The 26,950-nt window shown below is 33.7% G+C and overlaps 1 protein-coding gene across 6 annotated transcripts in view; it reads right to left on the minus strand.

Annotated features, from left to right (window-relative positions):
- LOC145277521 (calcium/calmodulin-dependent protein kinase kinase 1-like) overlaps positions 1-26,950 on the minus strand; it is a 659,720-nt gene that overhangs the window by 303,668 nt on the left and 329,102 nt on the right. For all 6 annotated transcript variants that reach the window (XM_080129008.1, XM_080128980.1, XM_080128989.1 and 3 more), the window contains exon 3: positions 21,739-21,792. In XM_080129008.1, coding sequence (XP_079985134.1) covers positions 21,739-21,792 — 54 coding nt within the window. The remainder of the gene's footprint in view (positions 1-21,738; positions 21,793-26,950) is intronic.

Consider the following 26,950-nt stretch of genomic DNA (forward strand, 5'->3'; position numbering starts at 1 on the left):
AAGCATGGATTTTTTTCTTAAAAATTTTCAGGTTGCAGGAAATTTTAAATAATTGTGTCTATACACAAACAATAGAAGGATGGTATTATTTCATAGTAATTTTTTTTTTAAAGTAATATTCGCATTTAAGAGTAAACAAATATTTTCTGCAAAAATCATCCTTCTATATGATCAATAAAATGTATATTACATTCAAATGAAAAATAGAAAATAAATAATAAAATGTATAAATATGATGTTTTAATATTGTAATAGATTGGGAGCCTTACGATAGTTAGTGAGTAGGTTAGCTAGATAAATATGCAATACACAGCAAACTTTGTAAATGGGGTGGGGTAGAGTTTGAAACAAGCAGTAAATATTTGAGAAGCATGGAATTTGTAAACAAATGACAATCAGACTGCCACCAATAGCAATGGCCAGTGACTCCCTGTCTGAGAGTACATCTTTCAAACTGCTTGACCTAACGTTCACAGGAAACATAAGTTAGAACAATTATGTTGAAAACATTGCCAGGGCCGCTGCGAAAAAGGTAGGCTCTCTCTACCGTGATAGAAAACTACTGACACCTGAAAGTATCCTGTACCTCTATAAGGCCACCATTCGCCCATGTATGGAGTATTGTTGTCACATTTGGTCTGGTGTATCTGCTGCTAGTCTCTCACTCCTAGACAAGGTTCAAAAAAGAATCGCCAATCTGATAGGCCCTGAACTAGCATCTAAGCTTCAGCCTCTATCCCATCGACGAAACGTTGCATCCCTCTGCCTGTTCTCTAGTATTTTAATGGTGAATGCTCTGACGAACTGCAGACACTTGTGCCCCCACAACGTAGACACCCTCGACAAACCCGACAGGCAGCTAAATCCCACCCCCACACAGTAGAGATCCCTAGATGTAAAAGATCTTTCTACTCCAGTAGTTTCTTCCCCAGAACCGCTAGACTCTGGAATTCCATTCCAGGTCCTTGCTTCCCTAACTATACTGACATGCAGAAGTTCAAGTGTAACGTGAACCGGCATTTTGCTGCCCAAATCCCAACATAGTGCCCCAGTAGTTGCTACCCCTGATAGTAGCCCCCTACACCAAAGTGGCAATGTGCCTTGTTTGGGGTGAAAATGTAAAAAAAAAAAAAAAAAAAAAGAATAAGAGAATACAAACAATGATAGCCTCATTTTTAAAAGCTGATGCAATTGTGGTTTTAGAGGAGGTCAGTTTAGAAATAGATTACTATACACTTAACATAAATTGTATTAGTCAGGAAGAGAAAGAGTTGAGAAGTGGAACACGATGCACATTGAATCATATAGTCCCTAGATAATGCAAGAGTCGAGTCTGGGAACTGAAGTCAGATAAATCCAATGTGGCCTCAAGAGAGACGACCCAGCATCGTGACTCAATTCGACCTAATGTACATATGTTTGTAGACTGAAATAAAGTTACGTTTGAAACAATAACTAAAGTTATGCCTGGTTATTATGTGTTGACTTACATGCCAATCCGATGTTGGAAGGATCTTGGTTCCAGCGTCAACAAAACGAGTGTAAATTTATGACTGGAAGCGGCGACAAATCTGTAATGCTTATTATTGTTTAAAGAACCGTACACTAAATGTTTACTGTTGAACTGTTGTTCGTTGTATATATATATTATTCCTTAATTGGAATTTTTTTATTTTGAGATGAGCATTTTTATGTTAATTTTATTTTTATTTCGGACTATTAGTCTCATCTTTATTAGTTGTTGTTTGTTTGTTTTTATTGGTTCACAACATTTCGGCCAATTTCCTCTGGCCTTCGTCAGGTGGTAACCGCGACGGATAGGAACTTCGAATCTCCTAACTGCATTCTCAGCCATCACTGCCATCCGTAGTTGTCGTCGTCTCACCACATTTTTGACCAATTACCTCTGGCACGCTTTGGGTGGGATTGAAACCGCTATCTTCAGACAATGTTCATCTGGAACCGTAGAGATTCAACGTCTCTATCAACTGCGCCACGGGCCCCGAAGGGCGATCAAGGTTGGATTCTTTGATCTTATAAATCCACATTTATTCATTATCTGATCTTCCATAGTCGGGTCCGTACCGATTGGTATATATATATATTATTCCTTAATTGGAATTTTTTTATTTTGAGATGAGCATTTTTATGTTAATTTTATTTTTATTTCGGACTATTAGTCTCATCTTTATTAGTTGTTGTTTGTTTGTTTTTATTGGTTCACAACGTTTCGGCTAATTTCCTCTGGCCTTCGTCAGGTGGTAACCGCGACGGATAGGAACTTCGAATCTCCTAACTGCATTCTCAGCCATCACTGCCATCCGTAGTTGTCGTCGTCTCACCACATTTTTGACCAATTACCTCTGGCACGCTTTGGGTGGGATTGAAACCGCTATCTTCAGACAATGTTCATCTGGAACCGTAGAGATTCAACATCTCTATCAACTGCGCCACGGGCCCCGAAGGGCGATCAAGGTTGGATTCTTTGATCTTATAAATCCACATTTATTCATTATCTGATCTTCCATAGTCGGGTCACGGATGGCAGTGATGGCTGAGAATGCAGTTAGGAGATTCGAAGTTCCTATCCGTCGCGGTTACCACCTGACGAAGGCCAGAGGAAATTGGCCGAAATGTTGTGAACCAATAAAAACAAACAAACAACAACTAATAAAGATGAGACTAATAGTCCGAAATAAAAATAAAATTAACATGTTGTTCGTTGTGTTATTCATACATGTAACATGCACACCTTGATATGTAACTCTTTCTAAGAATATGAATCGCGATTTTATACTTGCATGAAAAGACACACAACACTGATGGTTATATGTAGAAAACGCATTGTGGATGCGTTATCAGTAGCTCCCGTTACTCTCGCTTCTCCTTATTTGTCCCTCAGTCCTCATTTTTTAATGAGTGATTTTTCTGACAAAGGGAGAAGAAAAAGCTGTTTTCTAGGTTGGCAGTATTTTGCATGAACAGTTGACAGAGATGGTGGAAATTTTCTGTTTCTATGTCTATCCTTGTAGCCATGTCACTAGTAAGGGTGCTGGAGGTAAACGTTTTATCTGGGCTGACATTATCTGCCTGATAGTCAGGGACCCGAACCTTGGATTAATCACTAAGGAGGCTGTCCTATCAGCAGGTGCAAAGTACTGGGGCTGCTGTATTGCCATTTGGTGAGTGGATTCATGACCATACAGTAGCTTCTGGTGGGGCCTCTCGATGCCATATTAGTGGGTAATTGTTACGGCTTTACCTTATCATGTTCTACAAAAAAAAAAAAAATTCTTCATTTCTTTTTCTCTCTTAGTTTCCCTCTCTGTCCTGCTCTAAGTAAATCTGACGACCTAGTCCACAAATTCCAAAATTCCATCATTACAAATTTCAAGAAAAAATACACGATTAAACCCGGTTCTCCAACTTCCAACGTAGACCCCTACTACCATGTCTCCTTCTCCAACATAAGGGGTCTACGTTCTAACCTTCTAGAGGTTGAAATCCAATTACAGGAGACTAAACCAGACCTTTTATTTTTAAGCGCAACTGGCATTGGACAAGCTATTTCCCTAGAAGAGTTCGCAATTAAAGGATACTCTAACTTAACTTCTAAATCTAACCCCCAAGATCGCCATAGGCATGGAATATGTGCCTATATTAAAGATGGCTTTCCATGTGGTAGGGACATCTCTAGAGAAGATCCTAACTTACCCTATATGTGCTTCCAGGTTGCATTAGCTCACACTACTGCATTTATATTTACTCACTATCGCCCCCACAACAGCGGAGCTACTATCTTTAAAAGCATATCTGAGAAAATTGACCAAGTCCTATCTGCTTATCCTTCAGCTAACATTCACATATGTGGAGACTTCAATGTTCACAACGTCGAATGGTTGACCCACTCAAACAAGACCGATGATGAGGGGAGGTTTTATCATGATTTCTCCATTGCCTATGACCTCACTCACATTGTTCACAAACCCACACGTGTGCCCGACAATGACGGCCAGTATGCGAGTCTACTAGACCTTTTTCTCACAACTTGCCCTGAACTATGTTCAGTTTCTGTTCTGTCTCCTCTTGGATCTTCCGACCACTCTGTTGTATCAATTAAGATAAAAATGAAATTTAATAAGTCCCCAGACGTACCTCTCCATCGTACAGTATATTGATACACTAAGGCTGACTGGGATAGCTTCCATACATTTATATCGGATCTACCTCTGCGTTCCATGTTTATAAAGGATGTGTCCTCTATAGTATCAGACCTGACGGAATGGTTAATTGTAGGTATAGACTGTTTCATACCCTCGAAAAGTTCCAGCAAAAATCTAACAGCCAGCCATGGTTCTCAGCAGAATGTGCTGCTGCTATTGCGCATGGAAAGCACTTTTTCCACTGCTTCCAATGTAACAGACATATAAAAACTAAAGCTGCTTTCAGGACTGCCAGCAACCATTGTAAGAAAGTAATAAAGAATGCAAGAGAGTTGTATGCTCAATCCATTAAGTCCAAAGTAGCTGAGCAGTGGCTTGGTTCCCACCAGTTTTGGCAAATAGCAAACAGAATCCTGAACAGAAGCGTGTGCTCTATCCCAACTATCATCAATGGACCTGAGGTAATCTCGTCAGCATCAGACAAAGCCAAACTCTTTGCCAAGAACTTTGCAGCTAATTCTACCGTTTGCGACCAAGGCCGCCAACCCCCAATATTTCCTCCTGTATCAGAAAACACGCTATGTGATATACATATATCTGTATGTGATGTTGCCAAGCTAATCAAAAACCTTGATTCCAGTAAAGCAACTGGCCCTGACGGTATTCCAATTATAGTACTCAAAAAACTTCAACCAGAACTAGCGCCCATACTTACAAAACTGTTTAAACGTTGTCTTAAGGAGAATAGCTTCCCATCACCCTGGAAAATTTCATCAGTATGCCCTGTATTTAAGAATTCAGGTGATCGCTCATCCCCCTCTCATTATAGGCCAATAAGTCTCCTGTGCGTCATGAGTAAGTTGCTGGAATCTGTGTTAAATACAGAAGTAATCAACCATCTCAACAAAAATAACCTTCTTAGTGACACTCAATATGGTTTCCGTTCTGCTAGATCTACAGCAGATGCTTACAGTTATATCTTATAGGATTAGTAAATCTCTCGATGGAGGCAACCTTTCTAGGGCAATTGCTCTTGACATATCTAAGGCTTTTGATAGGGTATGGCATAAAGGTTTACTTCACAAGATCTCTAGTTATGGTATAGCTGGAAATGTCTTCTCAATTATTAAATCATTTCTTTCTGATAGGTTCATAAGAGTAGTAGTTGATGGGCAAAAATCAGAAGCTCACAGTATTAATGCTGGTGTCCCTCAGGGGTCCATCCTGGGCCCAACTCTTTTCCTGATCTACATTAATAATCTTCCAAATCACATCCTTTCATCATTTGTAGACATTTATGGTAGCACATCTAAGACAGTAAACGACCAAGTTCTTTCCAATTCTCTCTCCTCTGATCTTGAGCACGTAATACAATGGGGAAAGGAGTGGCTGGTTACTTTTAATGCATCTAAAACCAAGCTTCTCTCTTTACATCATCAACATTCTGATCCACATCTGGCATCAATTGAAATGAATGGCTCTCATCTTCAGGAGGCCTCAAGTTTTGACAAGCTTCTAGGCTTGACCATTACTCCTGATCTTAAATGGAACACGTACATCAAATCTGTTGCCAAGGCCGCTGGAAAAATGGTGGGATCTTTCTATCGATCCAGTAGATATCTCACTGCTGATGCAATTCTCTATCTATACAAGAGCCAGGTACGTCCAAGGACGGAGTACTGTTGCCACATCTGGGCAGGAGCTGCTAGAAAGGACTTGTCCTGCCTTGATAGAGTTCAAAATAGACTTCGTAGCCTCGTGGGAGATGTCCTTTTCTCTTCCCTGCAACCTCTATCTCGCAGAAGAGATGTTGCGAGTTTGTCTCTGATGTATCGTTATTTTCATGGAAAGTGTTCGACTGAGCTTCAGTCTATGGTCCCCCCTCACCAAACTTTCACAAGAAACACTCGTCTAGCTGAAAACACCATCAATAATCCCCCCCACTCTTTATCTGTGCCTAAATCTAAACGTAGATTCCACGAACAAAGCTTCTTTCTTAGAACTGCACGCCTGTGGAATTGTATCCCGTTTTCCTGCTTTCCGGCTGACTACAATATGGTTGTGTTCAAGTCTAACGTAAATAAGTTCTTGATGAGCCGTTCCATATAAGTTAACAAATTTACCGAATTTTCATTACTAATGATTACTATATTTTTCAATTTCTACTGTACACTCTTTAACCCTTATCCTTGAGTGGCCTCTTGGCCTTGATAATGTGGTGATGCCTGTGTAAAAAAAACAAAACAAAAAAAACTCCAAAAAACGTATCGTTGTACTATAGAGATATAAAGAGTTTATATGACTATATAACAATACCTGTTTAGTCTGCCATTTTCCTCTCTATATATTCTAATTTCTATGCAAACTCTCCAGCTGGGACTGCTACGTTATACCATAATGTGATGAACATTATTTTCTCTACTATCTAACTTAAAGGATTGCAGGATTTATATAATAGTTGGGAATTTATTGAAAATAAACACAGTATATATTCCTGTTAGATGGCTTTTGAAATATATTTGATTATAGTGCATTATTCTAACAATTTGTTGCTTCATATTATTACATATGGAAGGCGACAAATCCCAGTAATTAAAGGAACGACGTAGATAAGTTTGAAAATAATATTTGTTAAAAAGAAAAGGCTAGAATTGAACCCAGTATTCAAAAGTTAAAACTGAATACATATTGCAATCTCAGTAATTTAGCGAATTATTCATTATAGTAGAAATAACAAAATTGTCCATTATGGTAGAAATAACTATATTGTCCATTATGGTAGAAATAACTAAATTGTCCATTATGGTAGAAATAACTAAATTGTCCATTATGGTAGAAATAACTAAATTGTCCATTATGGTAGAAATAACTAAATTGTCCATTATGGTAGAAATAACTAAATTGTCCATTATGGTAGAAATAACTAAATTGTCCATTATAGTAGACATAACTAAATTGTCCATTATGGTAGAAATAACTAAATTGTTCATTATGGTAGAAATAACTAAATTGTCCATTATAGTAGACGTAACTAAATTGTCCATTATAGTAGAAATAACTAAATTATCCATTATAGTAGAAATAACTAAATTGTCCATTATTGTAGAAATAACTAAATTATCCATTATAGTAGGCATAACTAAATGGTCCATTATGGTAGAAATAACTAAATTGTCCATTATAGTAGACATAACTAAATAATGATAAACCAGAGGTCAGAGTTAGGACGATGGAAAACAAAACAATTTAGAAATTTTCTCTGTGTCGCCGAAGGCATATTGCAGTCATGTATGTAAATCCACATGAGAAAATTCACGTGGCTGGAGAATGTCTTTGACGTCACAAATAAAGATATTTACAATATATTCAGAGAGGTTGAGTTCGGCGTCAGAGAGGAAAGTTGACTTGAGTTAGCTGGAGCCCTTTTGGAAGTGACCAGAAATATAAACAAGAAAATGCAGAAATCTAAAAGCAATTGAATTCCTGATCATCATCCAGCCAATTAGTGGAATAAATGTCATCATATATGGTGTAAACCTTTGTCTTCGTTTTGTCATCTTTCAACCATGAAAGGTAATGTGATTTTTTTCGATCGTATTTGTAGATGAACTTTTTGCAACACCCTTCCAAAATGTTAACTATCCCTACCATCACAATTAATGTATTTACCCTCTGTGTTAAAAAGAACTGTATTTCACGTCTCCTTCCTCAATAATGTTAACGGTATCCCTCTTTCAGTAATGAATCTTCGTCACTATGTGTTATAAACCCCTAGCGAGTGCAACCATGGCGTGATTGGGAGGCTTCCGTGTCTCTATAACCCGGATAGCTATGCTGACGGGAGATTCGTCTCCTGGTAAGGTCACCCAAGTCAGACAGGTTGAAGGGTAGAGATCAGACTAAGAGCACTCACTGCGCCCCCAGATTGGGGGTTAAAATAGGGCCAACAACCCAATTCTGTAAAAGAAAGAAAATTACAGAAACCGAAAAAAAAAAAAAAAATGCAGCTCTATGTTCCCAAAGGAATCAAGAGGCCTAAATTATGTTATAATATGTCCCCGATATATACACACCCCGACTACACAACAAATTACGATTTGGCGCCGTCAACCGTAAGAATTCTGCATGGAGTCGGAAAAAAAGAACTTGACTTACTACGGAAACAAAATAAACAAAAAAAGAAGATAATTCACAACGTGAAAAATAGAGTCCTAAGGTACAAAAAAATGCTAGACGAGTTACCAGACACATACACACAATGTACAGAAAAACAAAAAAGAAAGAGAATCATACATCCACACACACACACAAAATGTATTTGAAAAAAGAGATGATATGCCGCAAAAAGGAAAAAGACAGACAGTCGTAAGAAGAAAAAAAGGTTAGGTTAAAGAACTGGAAAATATACATATGCCAGATTTATCTTCTCTATCTCTTCTCTATCTCTATATAAATAAAATGAACTCATTTTTTCCCGTCTGATTTTGACATTAATAGGATTAAAAATCAAGATATTTCATGCAAATATAATATGCACAAACGGCAGAACAACATCTGAGGTGTGTTATAGGCTTATTATTTCTCAAATTCCTCGATAATCTTAGATTTCTATACTTTTTCTGCTGAGAAGTCACGGCCAAAATCGGTTAAGATCAATGGAAGTGGTAAAATATTTTCTCTCTAATAAATTCCTCCTCCCCCTGCCACCACTTAACACCGTTTGGGGATCGTTCACAAGGAACAGTTGAGAAGAAAACACCGGTTTGGCTTCGTAGTTCTTTCATGTGAAGTTATTTAAAATCACCAAACTAAGCTGCAGTGCTCTGTGGCGTAGTGGTTAGCGTGCTGGACAATTCACATTATATTTTCACGTTCGCGCCGACTTACCGTAGTCGTTTTTTTTTTTTTTTTCCTAAACAACTGGAATGGACTTTTCTTGGTGGCCGAACTGTTAACGTTGCAGATGTTTTTTTTTTCACACTTTATTTTCCTACTTTTACTCATGACTCCGGGTTTGATACTTCCTACTTACCTACCATAACATTTTTTAAAACTCCCCCCCCCCCGTCCCGGAAACACTCGGGCAACGCCGGGTACCCCCGCTAGTATATATATAATCTCTATATATATGCTAGATTTATATATATATATAATATATATATATGCTAGATTTATATATATATAAAATATATATATGCCAGATTTATATATATATAATATATATATATGCTAGATTTATATATATATATATATATAAAATATATATATATGCTAGATTTATATATATATATAAAATATATATATATGCTAGATTTATATATTTATAATATATATATATGCTAGATTTATATATATATGATATATATATATGCTAGATTTATATATATATATAATATATATGCTAGATTTATATATATAATATATATATATATGCTAGATTTATATATATATATATTATATATATATATATATGCTAGATTTATATATATATAAAATATATATATATATGCTAGATATATATATATATAATATATATATGCTAGATATATATATATATAATATATATATATATGCTAGATTTATATATATAATATATATATATATGCTAGATTTATATATATATAATATATATATATATATGCTAGATTTATATATATATATAATATATATATGCTAGATTTATATATATATATAATATATATATATGCTAGATTTATATATATATAAAATATATATATGCTAGATTTATATATATATAATATATATATATGCTAGATATATATATATATATATATATATAAAATATATATATATGCTAGATTTATATATATATATAAAATATATATATATGCTAGATTTATATATATATAAAATATATATATGCTAGATTTATATATATATGATATATATATATGCTAGATTTATATATATATAATATATATATGCTAGATTTATATATATATAATATATATATATATATATATGCTAGATTTATATATATATATTATATATATATATGCTAGATTTATGTATATATAAAATATATATATATGCTAGATATATATATATATAATATATATATGCTAGATATATATATATATAATATATATATATGCTAGATTTATATATATAATATATATATATATGCTAGATTTATATATATATATAATATATATATGCTAGATTTATATATATATAATATATATATATATATGCTAGATTTATATATAAAATATATATATATATGCTAGATTTATATATATATATAATATATATATGCTAGATTTATATATATATATAATATATGTATGCTAGATTTATATATATATAATATATATAATATATATATGCTAGATTTATATATATATAATATAAATATATGCTAGATTTTTATATATATAAAATATATATATATGATAGATTTATATATATATATAAAATATATATATATGCTAGATTTATATATATATATAATATATATATATAAAGCTAGATTTATATATATATAAAAAATATATATATGCTAGATTTATATATATATATAAAATATATATATATATGCTAGATTTATATATATATATATAATATATATATATGCTAGATTTATATATATATAGTATATATATATATGCTAGATTTATATATATATAATATATATATATGCTAGATTTATATATATATAATTTAAATATATGCTAGATTTATATATATATAAAATATATATATATATGCTAGATTTATATATATATAAAATATATATATATGCTAGATTTATATATATAATATATATATATATGCTAGATTTATACATATAAAATATATATATGCTAGATTTATATATATATATATATAAAATATATATATATGCTAGATTTATATATATATAATATATATATGCTAGATTTATATATATATATAATATAAATATATGCTAGATTTATATATATATAAAATATATATATATATGCTAGATTTATATATATATAAAATATATATATGCTAGATTTATATATATATAAAATATACATATATGCTAGATTTATATATATATATAATATATATGCTAGATTTATATATATATAAAATATATATATATGCTAGATTTATATATATATAAAATATATATATATGCTAGATTTATATATATATAACATATACATATATGCTAGATTTATATATATATATATAATATATATGCTAGATTTATATATATAAAAAATATATATATATGCTAGATTTATATATATATATAAAATATATATATATGCTAGATTTATATATATATAAAAAATATATATATATGCTAGATTTATATATATAAAAAATATATATATATGCTAGATTTATATATATATATAAATATATATATATGCTAGATTTATATATATATAAAAAATATATATAGATGCTAGATTTATATATAAAAAAACGAAAACATGCACACTAGGCGCATGAAAACATAGATAATGAATAGACAATGAAAAAAATTCTAAAATGTAAAAGAACACACACGAATATATATTTTAAGCATAATTAAAAAAAAAAAAACGGGCCGTAATTGGCTATGAAAAATATGTTCGTGAAGAAAAAAAAATTGTTGATTGTATCAATTTTATGTTGAAAAAAAAAGAAAGAACCTATATGTATGGTGTCGATTTAAATAGGAAATAGCGAGACAGAAAAAAGTAAGAAAATAAAAAAAATATATCCCCGATATATACACACCCCGACTACACAACAAGATGCAAACGTAAGTATACTGAAAACTGAATATCGCATGTCTGCTTCCCGACTGACTGTAACATGGCCATCTTCAAATCTAGTGTGAATAAATTCCTATAAAGTCCTCCTCCTCCTAAATAATCTAGCCTTACCCAAGTTCTACCATAATCGATCATGTTTTCTCACTATGTGCCTAACACTTAACCATTATCCTTAAGTGGCCCCAGGCCTTGATAAGTGGGGACTGCCTAAAAAAGAAAAAAAAAACACGCTCATGATTGATCAGCAAAACTGAAAAATAATAGTTACTATTTCGTAATATTATGTTTAAAACAAAGAAAGGTAAAATCCATAGGCTATGTATATTTTAAGAGTGTCCTTGAGATAATTTGTTTTTATTTTGTAATCATTGGATAAAATATAAAAATTGTAATGAGACCAGACATTTATATATAAAAAAAAAAAACGGACTCAAATTTACTCAGATGACTATATTAAATTGCTGTCCACTGTTATTAAGCACTGGGAGGAAGGAGTAGTTGTGGGAAGGACATATGTGTGGCATAGGACTCAGCTTTGTGTTGCAGCCTCGAAAATAAACAATAAAAACAGAAATGGCTGTCTGAGGACTTCCATGACTTCACAAATCCAACCTGTGACCCTATGGACTATTATTTGTCAAAAATTTTCTTCAGTTAGTTTTTTTCTAACACTTAATTTTTTTGTCTATAGAAAAGAACAATCTTTTTATAGTAGAACAACTTTCCGTTTTGTTTTTTGATCAAGGCAATTAAAAACCAACAAGTTATTGCATTCAAAACAAATTACATTCAATAATAATTACAAACACAATAAAAAGTAATAATTATGTCAGTTTGAAGTTTGATGGTTTCCAAAACGGTTGTCCTGGAGAATGTTCTTTTTTGTTGAAGAAAATCAGGTAGCAGAGGTGAGGAGAAGTGTTTTCATTTCTTTCAATAAATCTTTTCGAGCTCTTCTTGTCCTTCCAGTAAATTCTTTTTTTTGAACTCTGCTTGTCCAAGGTTCATTTTTAGTGTTAGCCTCTCCTAAAGTAATAGTTGGTAATTTGCATAAAGTCACTTATGCAAATTGTATAAAGTCACTTATGCAAATTGCATAAAGTCACTTATGCAAATTGCATAAAGTCACTTATGCAAATTGTATAAAAAGTCTTGTTAAGAATATTTCCAAGATATTAGGGTGTAATTGAGAAAGATACCAACTATTGCGCCTGCAATACGAAGGACCAGCTGATTTCCAGGATTGAATGACACCATGAAGGATGCATAATCCAGGTTCAGGTGCCACCTTAACGCTATGATGGTGTCTCAGAGCAGTTTCTTTGGGTGAGTTATATTCCAGAAAAGATTTCCTAAGAGATGCCCTATAAATTTTGAGAATACATCAACATGACAGTTTTTCTTTAAAAAAAAAAAAAGTGTTAAATTTGTCTTAACACCAATTATGAAAGTTTTATTTAGGAAGTTATACCGGCCAAAGATATAGGGGGAAAAATCTCGCTTTAATTTATATATGAGATTTCCAATACAAACCGGAAGTTATGTATGTATCCATATGCATAATAAACACATTTTTTAGCCTTGGAAACTTTAACTTTTTGCTGCAAGACGTTTTTACTATTGAGAAAATAAACTTTAACCTGAGTAGATTCACAGTGTGCAAGCAACACCAACCATTGATAAGCCACTTCTGTTCTAAAACTTGCCTCAAAACTGTAAATTTATTACAGTGAAATTAAGCACTGAGAGGAGTCATTCATTCAACAGATATGTCATATATTATCAGAAGTTAGCATTGAGCTTAGTTTATCCACACTGCTTTAAAAAGTTCATACCACTAAATCAAAATCAAGGAATATGAGAAAGAGGCTATTATTAAATTACATCAGCTTTGTAGGATTCCATTTGAGTAGACGCTTTGTTCTTGCTCTGTATTAAAGTGAGCTCTCGAATCCAATTACTCTTTCACGGATCTAACACATGAGAGATAGATAGAAAGAGAGAGAGATAGAGAGAGATAGATAGATAGATAGAGAGAGAGAGAGAGAGAGAGAGAGAGAGAGAGAGAGAGAGAGTAGCAGTCCAGGATGGAGAAACTAAGTGAAGATGATAATCTCACATAATTATAAAATTAGTGATGCTGGATCAACCTGGGAAAAATGTTTGGAAGTTCACAGAAGTTGTTAAAAAAAATTAATTTTATTTTCTATACCAACAATCAATACCCTTCGATAAAGGTCTTCCACTTGAAGAGAGAACGAATACGCTCATAAAATATACTTGCGCAATAGGGAGTTCATAGTGCAGCAATGGTTGCACAATGTAAAATCAAACTTTTGAACTGGTATTGCTCAAAACTAAAGATTGAAATCCAAAACAACAAGAAACAATTTGTAATTATATACAGAAGGCAATTTATCTGCGTTTGTGCGTGTGTGTCTGCGTGCGTGTGTGTCTGCGTGTGTGCGCATGTGTGTGTGTGTGTGTGTGTGTGCGTTTGTGGGTGTGTGTTCGTGTGCGTGTGTAATTTATCTGTGTTTGTGCATGTGTGTGTGTGTGCGTTTGTGCGTGTGTGTGTGCGCGTATGTGTGTGTGTGTGTGTGCGTGTATGTGTGTGTGTTCGTGTGTGTGTGTGTGTGTGTGTATGTGTGTGTGTGTGTGTGCACGCATGTGCGTGTGTGTGTAAGTAAGTTCGTTCCCAGGCCGATTTTTATGCAATTTGACACAAATGTACTTTATGTGTCTGCAAGTGTTCTTAGATAGGTTTTGTATCGGAATGCCTCTGATAAGTATCAAAAATCGATAACCGGAAAAATTCCATTAAAGAAAGAACAGTCAAATTTTGACCAAATTTAACACTTTTATACAGCCTGGCATATAAAATCACCAGTAGGTTCTTTGAAAAGAGAGCGGCATGTTCAAAATAAATGTTTCTATTTAGAGCACAATGATACTTGACTTTTGCATTTTAAACTTGAAGTTAAGTGTTTATATAAAAAATAATTTTATAAAATAAACAGTGCAATGTAGACTATAAAGTATTGTGGAGTAAGTCACTGCTCCCTTAACCAAACCAACATGCAAACTATCTAAATGTAATGTCAACAAACATCTTGCTGCACAAATCCCGACTAAAGTTAGACCCCTAGAAATCTGTCCCCTATCACAGTAGCCCCTTGTGCTTCAGTGACAATATGCCTTGTTTGCAGTGGTGAACAAAAATAGAAATTTAGTCATCGTGCTATTCCACAAAGACTTTGATTTACAAAATCACATTTGCTATGCAGATCAGCACGTTGAAGGCAATTGACTTTAACGTGATGCAAATGACCACAAAAGTAGCATTTCTTCCTTCTTTGAAAACATTTTTTTTTTACAAAGGAGTCACAGCTTATCAAGGCTCATTGGCCACTCGAGGATAAGGGTTAATGAGTGTATGGTAGTCAATGGGACAATATCATAGTAATCGTTATTAGTGTAAATTTGGAAATTGGATTACTTAAGGGGAACGGCTCATCAAGAACCTGTTTACGTTGGACTTGAAGATGACCATGTTGCAGTCAGCTGGAAAGCAGGCAAACGGAAGAGTTTCACAGACGTGCAGTTCTAAGAAGAAGCTTTGTTCATGGAATCTATATTTAGGATTAGGCACAGATAAAAAGTGTGGGAAATTATTATTGAGAGTGGTTTCAGCTAGACGAATTTTTGTGTAAGTTTGGCAAGGGGGGGACCATAGATTGGAGCTCATGAGATATTCTATGCAGTCTTCGATAAAGGTCTTCCACTTGAAGAGAGAACGAATATGCTCATAAAGGATTCTTGGAATAATAGGGTGTTCATCGTGAAGCAAGGGTTGCATAATCTAAAACCAAATTTCTGATCCGGTATTGTTCAAAACTTAAGATTAGAAATCTAAAAGAAACAATGCTTAAATAATTGATGAAAGATTGGTTTCATCTTAGAGGTCCCATTTTCCTTGAATACTTGTATCAAGAATCTAGTCCACCTACAATTTCACCTATACTTGGGGGGGGGGGGAGTGGATTCATATCCTTTTCAAGGGCAGGAGAAACAGTGACATTAAAAACAATATTTGTAACGCAGTCGTTACATATCAACACTTGGGACCCACACGTTTTAAGCAGACAGTCACAAGGAAACAAACACAAAGAAAGACTTGCACTCACTTTTTTTTGTAGTTTGAAACAACAGATATTTATTTACAGGTACTTCCAGAATAGCACCTCGCACTCCAATGTGCTTAACAAGACTCTGCAGTGCTGAACATGTGGTAGTCTGTCTTTGTCCGGCCATGTTTAGGACACGGCTTTCCCTGTCGCTCATGGGCCACGTGTGTAATACGTCTATTTTCAGCTCTCGTGTCTCAAACATGTCTTGAATTCTCTACGTCTTGAACACGTTTCAAATAACTGCTTCTCTGAACATGTGCCTTCTTTTTTTCATCTCTGCTGTAACGCCACATCAGTCACTGGTTTGCTCATTTGCATATGACTGCTGCTAACTATTTGATGAATATTCCGGTCACTTGCATAAAGGTAAAAAGACGTAGCATCTTGCATGCTTTGTCCGACAATTTAATTTTGGCAAAAGACACGCGTGGAAGTTGTTTCATTTTATGTATCGATAATAAAAAACTGCCAGCCAATATATATATATATATATATATATATATATATATATATATATATATATATATATATATATATATATATATATATATATATATATATTATATATATATATATATATATATATATATTATTGATCTTTTATCCCCGTATTAATATAGCTCTAGGTAAATACACCTATCAAGTATATATATACATATTATAGAAAGTAATAGACCAGAGTCTAAAAGAGCAAAGCCGCAGTTAAACATATTTAAAGGTGCTGTGCCCGGAGTATTGAGAGAGAGAGAGAGAGAGAGAGAGAGAGAGAGAGAGAGAGAGAGAGAGAGAGAGAGAGAGAGAGAGAGTGAGATTTTTTCTTCTTTTCTTTTTCTTCATAACATTTGGTTTCGGTTTCGATGCAAGCTGATGCACCCAAGTGATACGGATATATATTTTTATTTTTGAAATCACAACTTTATAATTTGTAAGAATCGATGGAAAATTGACTGTATAATAATGTATACGAAATCTGCATAAATTAAAATATATTTAAGCGTATTTCATGACCGTCTCTGTTAGCTTAAATAAATACTTTTGCAGGTTTAACAAAAAAGGTTACAATAATATCGGGGTGTCTCCATTTACGTTGAACGTCCACAGAATGCCAACACCAATATATTATATATGAAAGAGTTCGCTGTGGAATTTCCACAGGCCCTGCTAGTTTAAATATGAATGCTCTGTAATAAAATAATAGTTCATTTTTATGATTCTAACATCAAAGAACAAGACCCCTCTCCCTCCCTCCAAAAAAGACTGGTTTATGGAAGAAGCAAAAATGTGTTACCGAACTTTAAAAAGAATTATTTTTATTTGAAAGATGGTGGTTTAACGTTTGTTATTGCTATATAAGAAGCTCTAATTTGTTGAAAACGCAGCTAAACAGTTATTTCACAAATGTCTTTACATTTGTTTTGTTTTTTTTTTCTAGTTACTTCTGGAGACTTCATAGAAGAATAGAGCCTTATCAGCTCAATGGAGTGCTATAATGCCAAACGTGAGCAGATTCTCAATTACGTCTGCTTTATTTTACTGTTTGATTATCGGATGCTATAATCTTCTAATTTTATCTGATTCTAATCTTAAAGTTTCTGCAGCCTAATATATATAAATGATATAGAAAACCCCAAACTGATAAAAAGAAAAAGAAAATTCTACGATATGACAAGCAACGTGTCCTATACAACTAAGATAGTTACTGCTGGTATGCAGGCGTTGTCCGTTGTCGATGCAATTGCTCGATTCTATCTAATTCTGGGTTCTAGCTTTATCGTGAAAAGTGTATGTGAACAGGTATTTATATATCTATCTATAATCCCCTCTTATTGTCTAATATGTGTAGAAAAAGCGGTTCATCCTTCGTAGGGACGCGATGTCCCTCAACAAATAGGTTGTTCCGAAATCGTGTCTGGGGAGTCGGCTAATTTCAGTTAATGTTTGTAGATGTGATATCTACTGCCTGCATACCAGCAGTAACTATCTTAGTTGTATAGGACGCGTTGCTTGTCACATCGTAGAATGTAGAACTGGATAAAAATATAAGAATTTAAAAATCAAGGCATAGCCAATAGATTGCGCCGTGGCCCATATGGTTAGGTCGTCAGTATTGCACACTTCATGAGTGCGACGACCTGGGTTTGCGCCTATGTCGGAGCACGTCACTGATGAGATGCAGTACATCGAAACCCACTTTAGGTCTGGTGTTGTCCGTTGTCGATGCAATTGCTCGATTCTATCTAATTCTGGGTTCTAGTTTTATCGTGAAAAGTGTATGTGAACGGGTGTATATATATATATATTTTTTTTTTCTTTCTCATATTCTAAAAGTGCAATATACTAGTCGTGCTTACCCCTTGAACTGTTACATAGAGACTAATTATCAATTCTGTTACTGGTTTCTGTTTGACCTTTTGCTTTTAACAACTTCAACTGACTCGCCAAATAAGCGCGTTTTCTATATAAATAAAACAGTAGATGTATGTACATGTGTCTGTGGTGTGTCTGTGTGAAAATATTTAACCGATAAACTCTTAAACTACTGATCACATAACACTTTAATTAACAGGAAATAGTAATCATACATCTAGGATGGTTTGTAATGAGAAAAATCTTGGAATGGATGTATAATACGGACAGAATTACATTAGCAAATTGAAATATTATATAGCCGATGGGTATACCCCCCACACACACACATCTGTGTGTGTGTCTTTTATATATATGTACCTATATTTTTTACTTGTGTCAATCGTCTAATGGTGTATATAACAGTGGCTTTGATATCTGATGAATGTGTGTATACAGAGTGTTCGTCTATGACCGTCTAGCGTTGTGATCGTCTATCTACAGTTTGTTGTGTGTATGTACATTTAAATACAGTTCATGATGGGACAAACATTCATATAAATACCTTTACAACACAAAGGATAAATAACACTTATTTGTGGTTTCAACATTTGGTCAATCGGGAACATATCTGGTCCATCCTTAGTCTTGTTCGACGGGAAGCTACATTGGAAACTTTTTCCAGGAAAAAGCCTCGGGTTTTATTTTCGGTAACTTTTTTTTTTTTTTTATTTCAGAGCGTTTTTGTCTTTTTGGAAAGTTGCAGCACTGATTCTAACCATCGCCAATTTTTTGATTTTCGGAGCCATCATGATGTGTAGACCATCTCTGTCTCTCTCCTTATTCTGACTGACTCTAACTAATTTCCATGTATCTCAAAAAGATCATCCCCACCCTCTAAATGACGTCATTAGTATACGTTATTAAGATAATCAACTGATGATTTTATATGTCATTATTTCCAAGTTGTCAACGATGTTATAACATTCTTAAATTCACATTCCTGGTAGCTATTAAGTGTAAATAAATATCTAAATATTTTGATTATTTTTAAAAAATATATGTTAGCTGACAAAACATTTTGAGTTGAATAATCATAAAAATTATCAACCAGCACTTCTTCAGCATTGCCCAGTCAATATCTAACAGAAATGAAAACTGTTCATTTCAACTTGCCAACGCATTTCTATTACTTTTTCATAGCTTAAAGTGGTTTAATTTAACATTTTTCTTATTTATCTATCGATAGCTCAAATGACTGGAGCGCTAAATGTTTTGGTTTTGATTCTAGCTGACGACACCTAAGTCATTTTTTTAAAAACATTTGAAATCAGTACTATATATTAGGCACAATGTCACATTCAAGAGAGAATTGGTTCTGTAATAATGAATATGATATCTGCATAAATTAAAATATGTTTAAGCATATCTTACGACCGGGCAAGGCCGAGTATTCCTTCCTGCTAGTTTTATATAAAAACATTTAGTTTTCTGACTTTACTCATTCATTATTTACCACTCTTTCTATCAGTTTAACTACTTTTTTTGCAAGCTTAAATCGTTTAAAAAAAATCATTGACTGATTTTCATCAATTTTGGTTCCTATATTAAAGTACAATTTAATGGAGCACCAGTACAATTTAATGGAGCACCAGTACAATTTCACAAATCTTGGTCAACACTTTTGTCTTTCCATCCAAAATTTGTAATGTGGCAATAAAACCTTGCCAAGGAGAATTCCCAAAATAAGAGGAGACAATTCCAAACAAAGAGAAATTGCTATTCTAATTGATGCCCGTTCAGTCTCAAAACAGAAAGGATACCCCCTGTAGGGGCAGCTGCACGTGTAATTATGTGGCAGAAGTTGCGCAATCCCCAAACACACCTCTCCTGAATCAGCACTGCTTGAGTCCAGTGGCAAGGATAGGTCCAGGCCGACTGGAAACAATGTAGAGATAAGCAGAGAGCAGATACAGCTTCTGGATGTCCGAAATGGTCACCCATCTGGTACTTACCAGGCTCAGTGTTGCTTAACTTTGGTGAGGTGACAGGTAACGGTGTGTCAAATGTGATTATGCCGTATATAATACTCTAATTATTCCAACAGTCATTTTTAACCCAGTTGTCATTCCTGTCACTTTTTACACAGACTTTCATAATATTGGCTCAAGAATATGAGTTATTCCCCTTTTTTCTTATTTTTTAACGTACAACGTATCAGCCACGGGTGTGTTTGTACAGTTATGCCTTTTGTATTAAAAATGGGTAACTTTTATTCAGCAAAATCCTTGCCAGAAAAAAATTCTGTGTAAGCACCAAAAAAAATTATTTATTAAATATTATTTATTTATTTATTAAGTATCATTATTTGAGAAATCTTTTCGAAATAAAATCCATTGAGAAATACACATTTTTCATTGAGAAATACACATTTTTTATTGAGAAATACACATTTTTTATTGAGAAATACACATTTTTTATTGAGAAATACACATTTTTTATTGAGAAATACACACTTTAAATGTGTAAGCATTAGGTAAAGTTATCTAATCCGGCCCGAATGGATGGCAATTTTTGGATAACTTGCTATTCTTTACTTAATGTTTATATATTTAAAATATGTATTTCTCAACACAAAATGTATATTTCTCAATAGATTTTAACACGAAATGATTCCTCATATAATATTAAAAAAAAAAAAATACAAAAAAAATTTTTAATACCTACACAATTGTTTTTCTCACAATAAAATCTTGCCGTAATTTAATGACTTTAACTTTTTTAAACTTAATCTGAAAGAAGATGTCGCATAGTTTAACACAGAAGAGATAAGAAAAAAAAATTATAGGATGAAGAAGAAGTAGGAAAAATTTATATTTTATAAGAAACAAGAATGCAAGTTTATTTTCAATAAATTACTTGTTAAAATCCGGTTTAATAAAGAAATAAAGGAGATGTTAATTTTATATATTATATTTATGACCTCTGAACTGCTGATATAGAGTGGGGAGGGTCGGCTATAGATGATGATAAAAAAAAAACAAAACAAAAAAAGCACAACCATAAAACAGAAATTAACTCCAAAAATACGAAAATACCTACGGAGCCAGTAATTTTTCTCTTTTCTTTTCCAAATAACAACCAACATGCCTGAAAATGGTCGAAGGACAATCCGGCTAAAACGTTGCACAAATATCACTCAAGATGTGAACAATAGTCCGATCAATACAAGTAATATAAAAAAAAAATCAGAACTTTAATAAAAGAAATACTTACATAGTGTGTATCATCTTCTTCGTTATATGCTAATTTTACAATCCCATACGAACCCTAAAACGAAAAAAAAAAATTTAAATTATGATAAGACAAAAAAAGAATAGCATATATATATATATATATATATATATATATATATATATATATATATATGTTGTGGTGGCACCCACTCATTTACATATGTGGATAATATTACACATAAATAGCAAGACTCGGTTAGTCTGAGTGTGTGTTAACCAGAAGCCACCGAAGGCCGAGCCGAGAGCAGATATGTTCTCCAGCCAAGACTCTCTTACCTGACAACCATTATGTAAATATACTTTTCCTAATACACTTCTTACTGATCTACCTTTGTTTGTTGAGTCTTCATTTGTATTGCCTTATACGTTATTTGGTTCAACCTGCAAACATAACAATATATATATATCTGAACAATGAAATAAGTTATATTACAAATTGATACAGTAAGACGACATGTCTAAATAGGGGAACATAGTTAGAATTTAAGTATGTACTTATTGAAAAACAGTATATCTTTGGGCCTTTATTATTCTTCATATTCATAAACAACATTCCTGATGAAATTGCGTTTGAGATGGGTATAGTTGGTTATGATACCGTGCTCTACTAAAGACATGTGGACAGAACGAATGCACACTTATCCAATGCAATTTCTGTATCCTTATAAGACACCTCCAGTCTGTAGTGGAGTGAAAATGTAAATGGATTTAATGCTACTAAGATGAAGCTCCTTTCCTTTAACAACTATAAAAAAACCTTTCTAACCATCAATGGCCATGGCAAATAGCATCCTACTTGAGAGGTCATCATTCAACCTCCACGGCCTAACATTTACAGATAATATGAATCTGAAAAAATGCATAGAAGACATTGCCAAGACTTCTGCAAAGTAGGTAGGCTCTGTCTATCATGCTAAAAACTTCTCACACCTGCCAATATCCTATATTACTACAAGGTTAAACCTGGTCAGTGCTGAAATGGGTGACGATTTCAGAATTTCAGGTGCTGCATGCACTTTGCACTTATCTCGGCATTGTTTCCAGTCGGCCTGGACCTCTCCTTGCCACTGGACTCAAGCAGTGTTTTTTTGTTTTTTTTTACATGGGGGTCACCACTTATCAAGGCCCGAAGGCCACTCAGGAATAAGGGTACAGTAATCAATGAGATAGTATCGTAGTAATCATTAGTATTGGGGGTTTTGATAGAGTGTCTTACTTAAGGGGGCGGTTTGTCAGGAGTTTGTTTATGTTGGACTTGAAGACGTCCAAGTTGTAGTCAGGTGGGAAACAGGCAAGCGGCAGAGAGTTCCACTGGCGTGCAGTTCTAAGAAAGAAGCTTTGCTCATGGAATCTACGTTTGGATTTAGGCACAGATAAAGAGTGGGGAAAATTATTGACAGTAGTTTCAGCCAGACGGGTGTTTCTCGTGAAAGATTGGCGAGGGGGGGGACGAGGGATTGAAGCTCAGACGAGCACCTGCCATGGAAATAACGTTGATTCAAAAGAAGTGTGGTTGGAGATTGCGCAACCCTTACCTCATAATTGGACGTGCAGCTACCCTTACAGAGGGTATCCATTGTCTTTCGAGATTGAATATAGACTTCCACTTCCACTACAAGGCTATCATTCACCCATGCATGGAGTATTGTTGCCACATCGAAGATGGAACATGAACCACTAGTGTCTCCTTATTCGACAAGTTCCAAAACATGATCTCTGGTCTAATAGTTCTCATGCTACCAACCGAACTCAAACCCTTATCCTTGTTGCATGCCTGTGCTCGACATAAATACCCCTGATTAATATGGAAAGCAGCAAAATCCCACTCCTTCACTGTAGATATCCCCAAATGCCAGAAAGCTTTCTACTCTAATAGTTTCTTGCTTTGAACTGCTAGCCTTTGGGATTACCTCGATGTTCCCTACTTCTTGACTGTACTAAAATGCAGATATTTAAATGTAATGTGAACAAATATCTCACTGCTAAACTCCTAACTTAGTATGTTCTCATAAGGATGGTTCCTAATTGATAGTACTCCCTTATGTCTCAGGGCAATGTGCCTTGCTTGGAGTGAATAAAGTTTTAAAAGACAAAACATAAAACGCAGTTGAATAACTGATGTTTTTTTTTTTTACTTTAAGGTAAAATGTGTTCATCTATTGCAAATATAATGCAGTAAGAAATAATGGAGTTGGAATAGGCAGTTCTGCAGATACTTCAATTTCCAGACCATTTCAATTCTACAAAACCAATTCTATACTATATTAATGAAACTAGAAACTCTGTGACCACTAACATCTATCATAACTTTTCATTCTCACTGTTCTTGTGTTGTACGAGGGGCGTGCAATAAGTAATGCCCCTGACCCACTTCCAGTTGTCTGATCTAGCTGAAATTCTGCATGTGCAATGATTTATATCTCTACGGGTTATGTGGCAAATTACACCTCTAAACTAATTGTGGTTTCTGTTTTACAGGTGTTTGAACTGAGTCAGGTGTGAAATCGAGCCTGTTGAATGTCGAGCAGTGATCCGGTTTTTGTATTTGAAAGGACGCACACCACAGGAGACTTTTGATGAAATGAAAGAAACTTATTCTGATAATACCCCATCATATGACCTTGTAAAACGCTGGCATCGTGAATTCAAACATGGCCAGAAGTCTCTGGAAACAGCTCCCAGACCTGGTCGTCCCCCTTCTGCCATTGATGAGGCATCTGTCCGTCAAGTTGAGGCTGCCATTTTGGAAGATCGGCGCATAACTATTCACCAAATAGCCCAAGATGTCAAGATTAGTACAGGGTCTATGGAAACTATCATTCATGACCATTTGCATATGCATAAGGTGTCTGCCAGATGGATTCCCAGGTTGCTCACATCATTCCAGAAGCAAGAATGTGTCGAGTGCTTGAGGATGAATTTGGAGATGTACCCAGAAGATGAGTCAAAGTTTTTCAAAAGACTGGTTACACAGGATGAAACCTGGGTCCATCACTATAATCCAGAGACCAAAGCCCAGTCAATGCAGTGGAAGCACTTGAACTCACCACCTCCAAAGAAGGCAAGGGTGCAGCCCTCCGCTGGCAAGGTCATGCTCACAGTCTTCTGGGACCAGGACGAAGTAGTGATGACAGATTTCCTGGCAAAGGGTATCACAATTACAATTACAATTATTATGCTTCACTTGTGAGGAAATTAAGGGAAGCTATCAAAATTAAGAGGCGGGGCAAGATCAGCAAAGGTACCCTCTTCCTGCAGGACAACACTCTGATCCACAACTCGCATGTCACCAGATTAGAAGCACGGGCATGTTGTTATGAAATTCTACCCCATCCTCCCTACTCTCCTGACCTTGCACCCTCTGACTTTCACCTCTTCCCAGCCATGAAGTTGTTTTTGAAAGAAAAGCGTTTCCCAGATGATGCAGCCTTGATTTCTGAAGTCACATCGTGGTTGGAGGACCAACCTGGAGTGTTCTACAAAAACGGTCTCCAGAGTTGCATCAAACGATGCATAACTCTGAGTGGTTCCTATGTAGAGAAAGACTAATAACTGTGCCAAGTTTCGTTGCTCTACTGCTCTGAGAAGTGGGTCAGGGCATTACTTACTGCACGCCCCTCGTAGCTCACTTACCAGTTAAAAAAATGATTTCTAAACTAGCAAACAAATAATAATACTATCGACAAAGGTATGTCTATAACTTTGAATATGATTTTTCGTTTGATTATTGAAAACTCTTGATCAAACAAATATTTCTTATATAATCGGTAATCAAAGGAAAGAAATTCAAAAATTCAGACGTTGTCAAGAAAAAATAAATATACCCAGACCGGTTTCCAATAAAAGATTTAATCGAAATTCAGTTACAAAGCTATATATATATATATATATATATATATATATATATATATATATATATATATATATATATATATATATATGTTATAAATAAATATATATATTATAAAGCTGAATGTCTGTGTGTGTATGTGTGTGTCTGGTCACGAATAGTCTCCTATATGGTTGACTATTTTAAAAAACTGATTACATATAATGATAGATGTATCGAAGCACAGGAATGGGTATGTTTGATCTGGCAGAACAGTAGTTCATTAAAATTGTGGGGTCTGCGTCCGCGTCTGGTCCACAAAGTATGAAATAAAAAATTTAAAAATTAAAAAAAAAAAAACGTTTACAAGTGTTTTTGATATATATGTATATAAGAATACTTTGATAAGTATGTTTTTACTTAAATAGGGATGGTATAATAAAATTGTGGAGTCTGCGTTCGCACCTGGCCTCCATAGAATGGGAATAGGCACAAACTTTAATAAATACTTTGCATATCTATCTTCGTAAGTATACTTTGATAATTATGTTTCAGTTTGAAGAAATATGGTATAATAAAATTATGGGGTGTTCGTTCGCACCTGACCTCTATAGAATGGAAATATGTCACAAAGTTTAACAAGGTTTTTTAATATAGATCCACAGAATATTGTCATAAGTGTTTCAGTGTGAACAGGTATGGTATAATAAATTATGGGGTTTATCTATTTTATTTTTACTTTCATCATATTTTGCTTTGGTTTTGATACCCCCAAATTCAACCCAAATTTACAACCCTTCCTTTTCATAACCCCTATCATACTTTCATAAATAAGAGTCCATTTTCTGTAGGCTGTTTTTGAACCCAGTCAACGACGGGTACTTTTGCTAGTGTATATATATATATATATATATATATATATATATATATATATATATATATATATATATATATGACTACTTCATTTAATCACATAAATTAATATACGGAAATATGATTTTATGCGTAAATTTTTAGTATTTACTTCAACATTGCTCAATACGTAGGTAGAGCTAGGTAATAAGTTATAAAAATATATATGGCAATTTAAGCTACACAGAATATTCCGCGTTTCGCTCTCAGAGAATTCGTCAGGCTTATGAATATATATGGCAATTAAGCTACGGAGAATATTCTGTGTAGCTTAATTGCCATATATATTTTTATAACTTACTAATATATATATATATATATATATATATATATATATATATATATATATATATATATATATATATATATTATAACAGGTTTAACACCTGTTATGATATCTATTGTTGTCGTGGTTAATGCGAATTTATAATACATATATATACTCGATTGT

This window comes from Euprymna scolopes, chromosome 1 (assembly GCF_053919585.1).
Source record: "Euprymna scolopes isolate OS-2025 chromosome 1, ASM5391958v1, whole genome shotgun sequence".
NCBI classification, from domain to species: Eukaryota; Metazoa; Mollusca; class Cephalopoda; order Sepiida; family Sepiolidae; genus Euprymna; species Euprymna scolopes.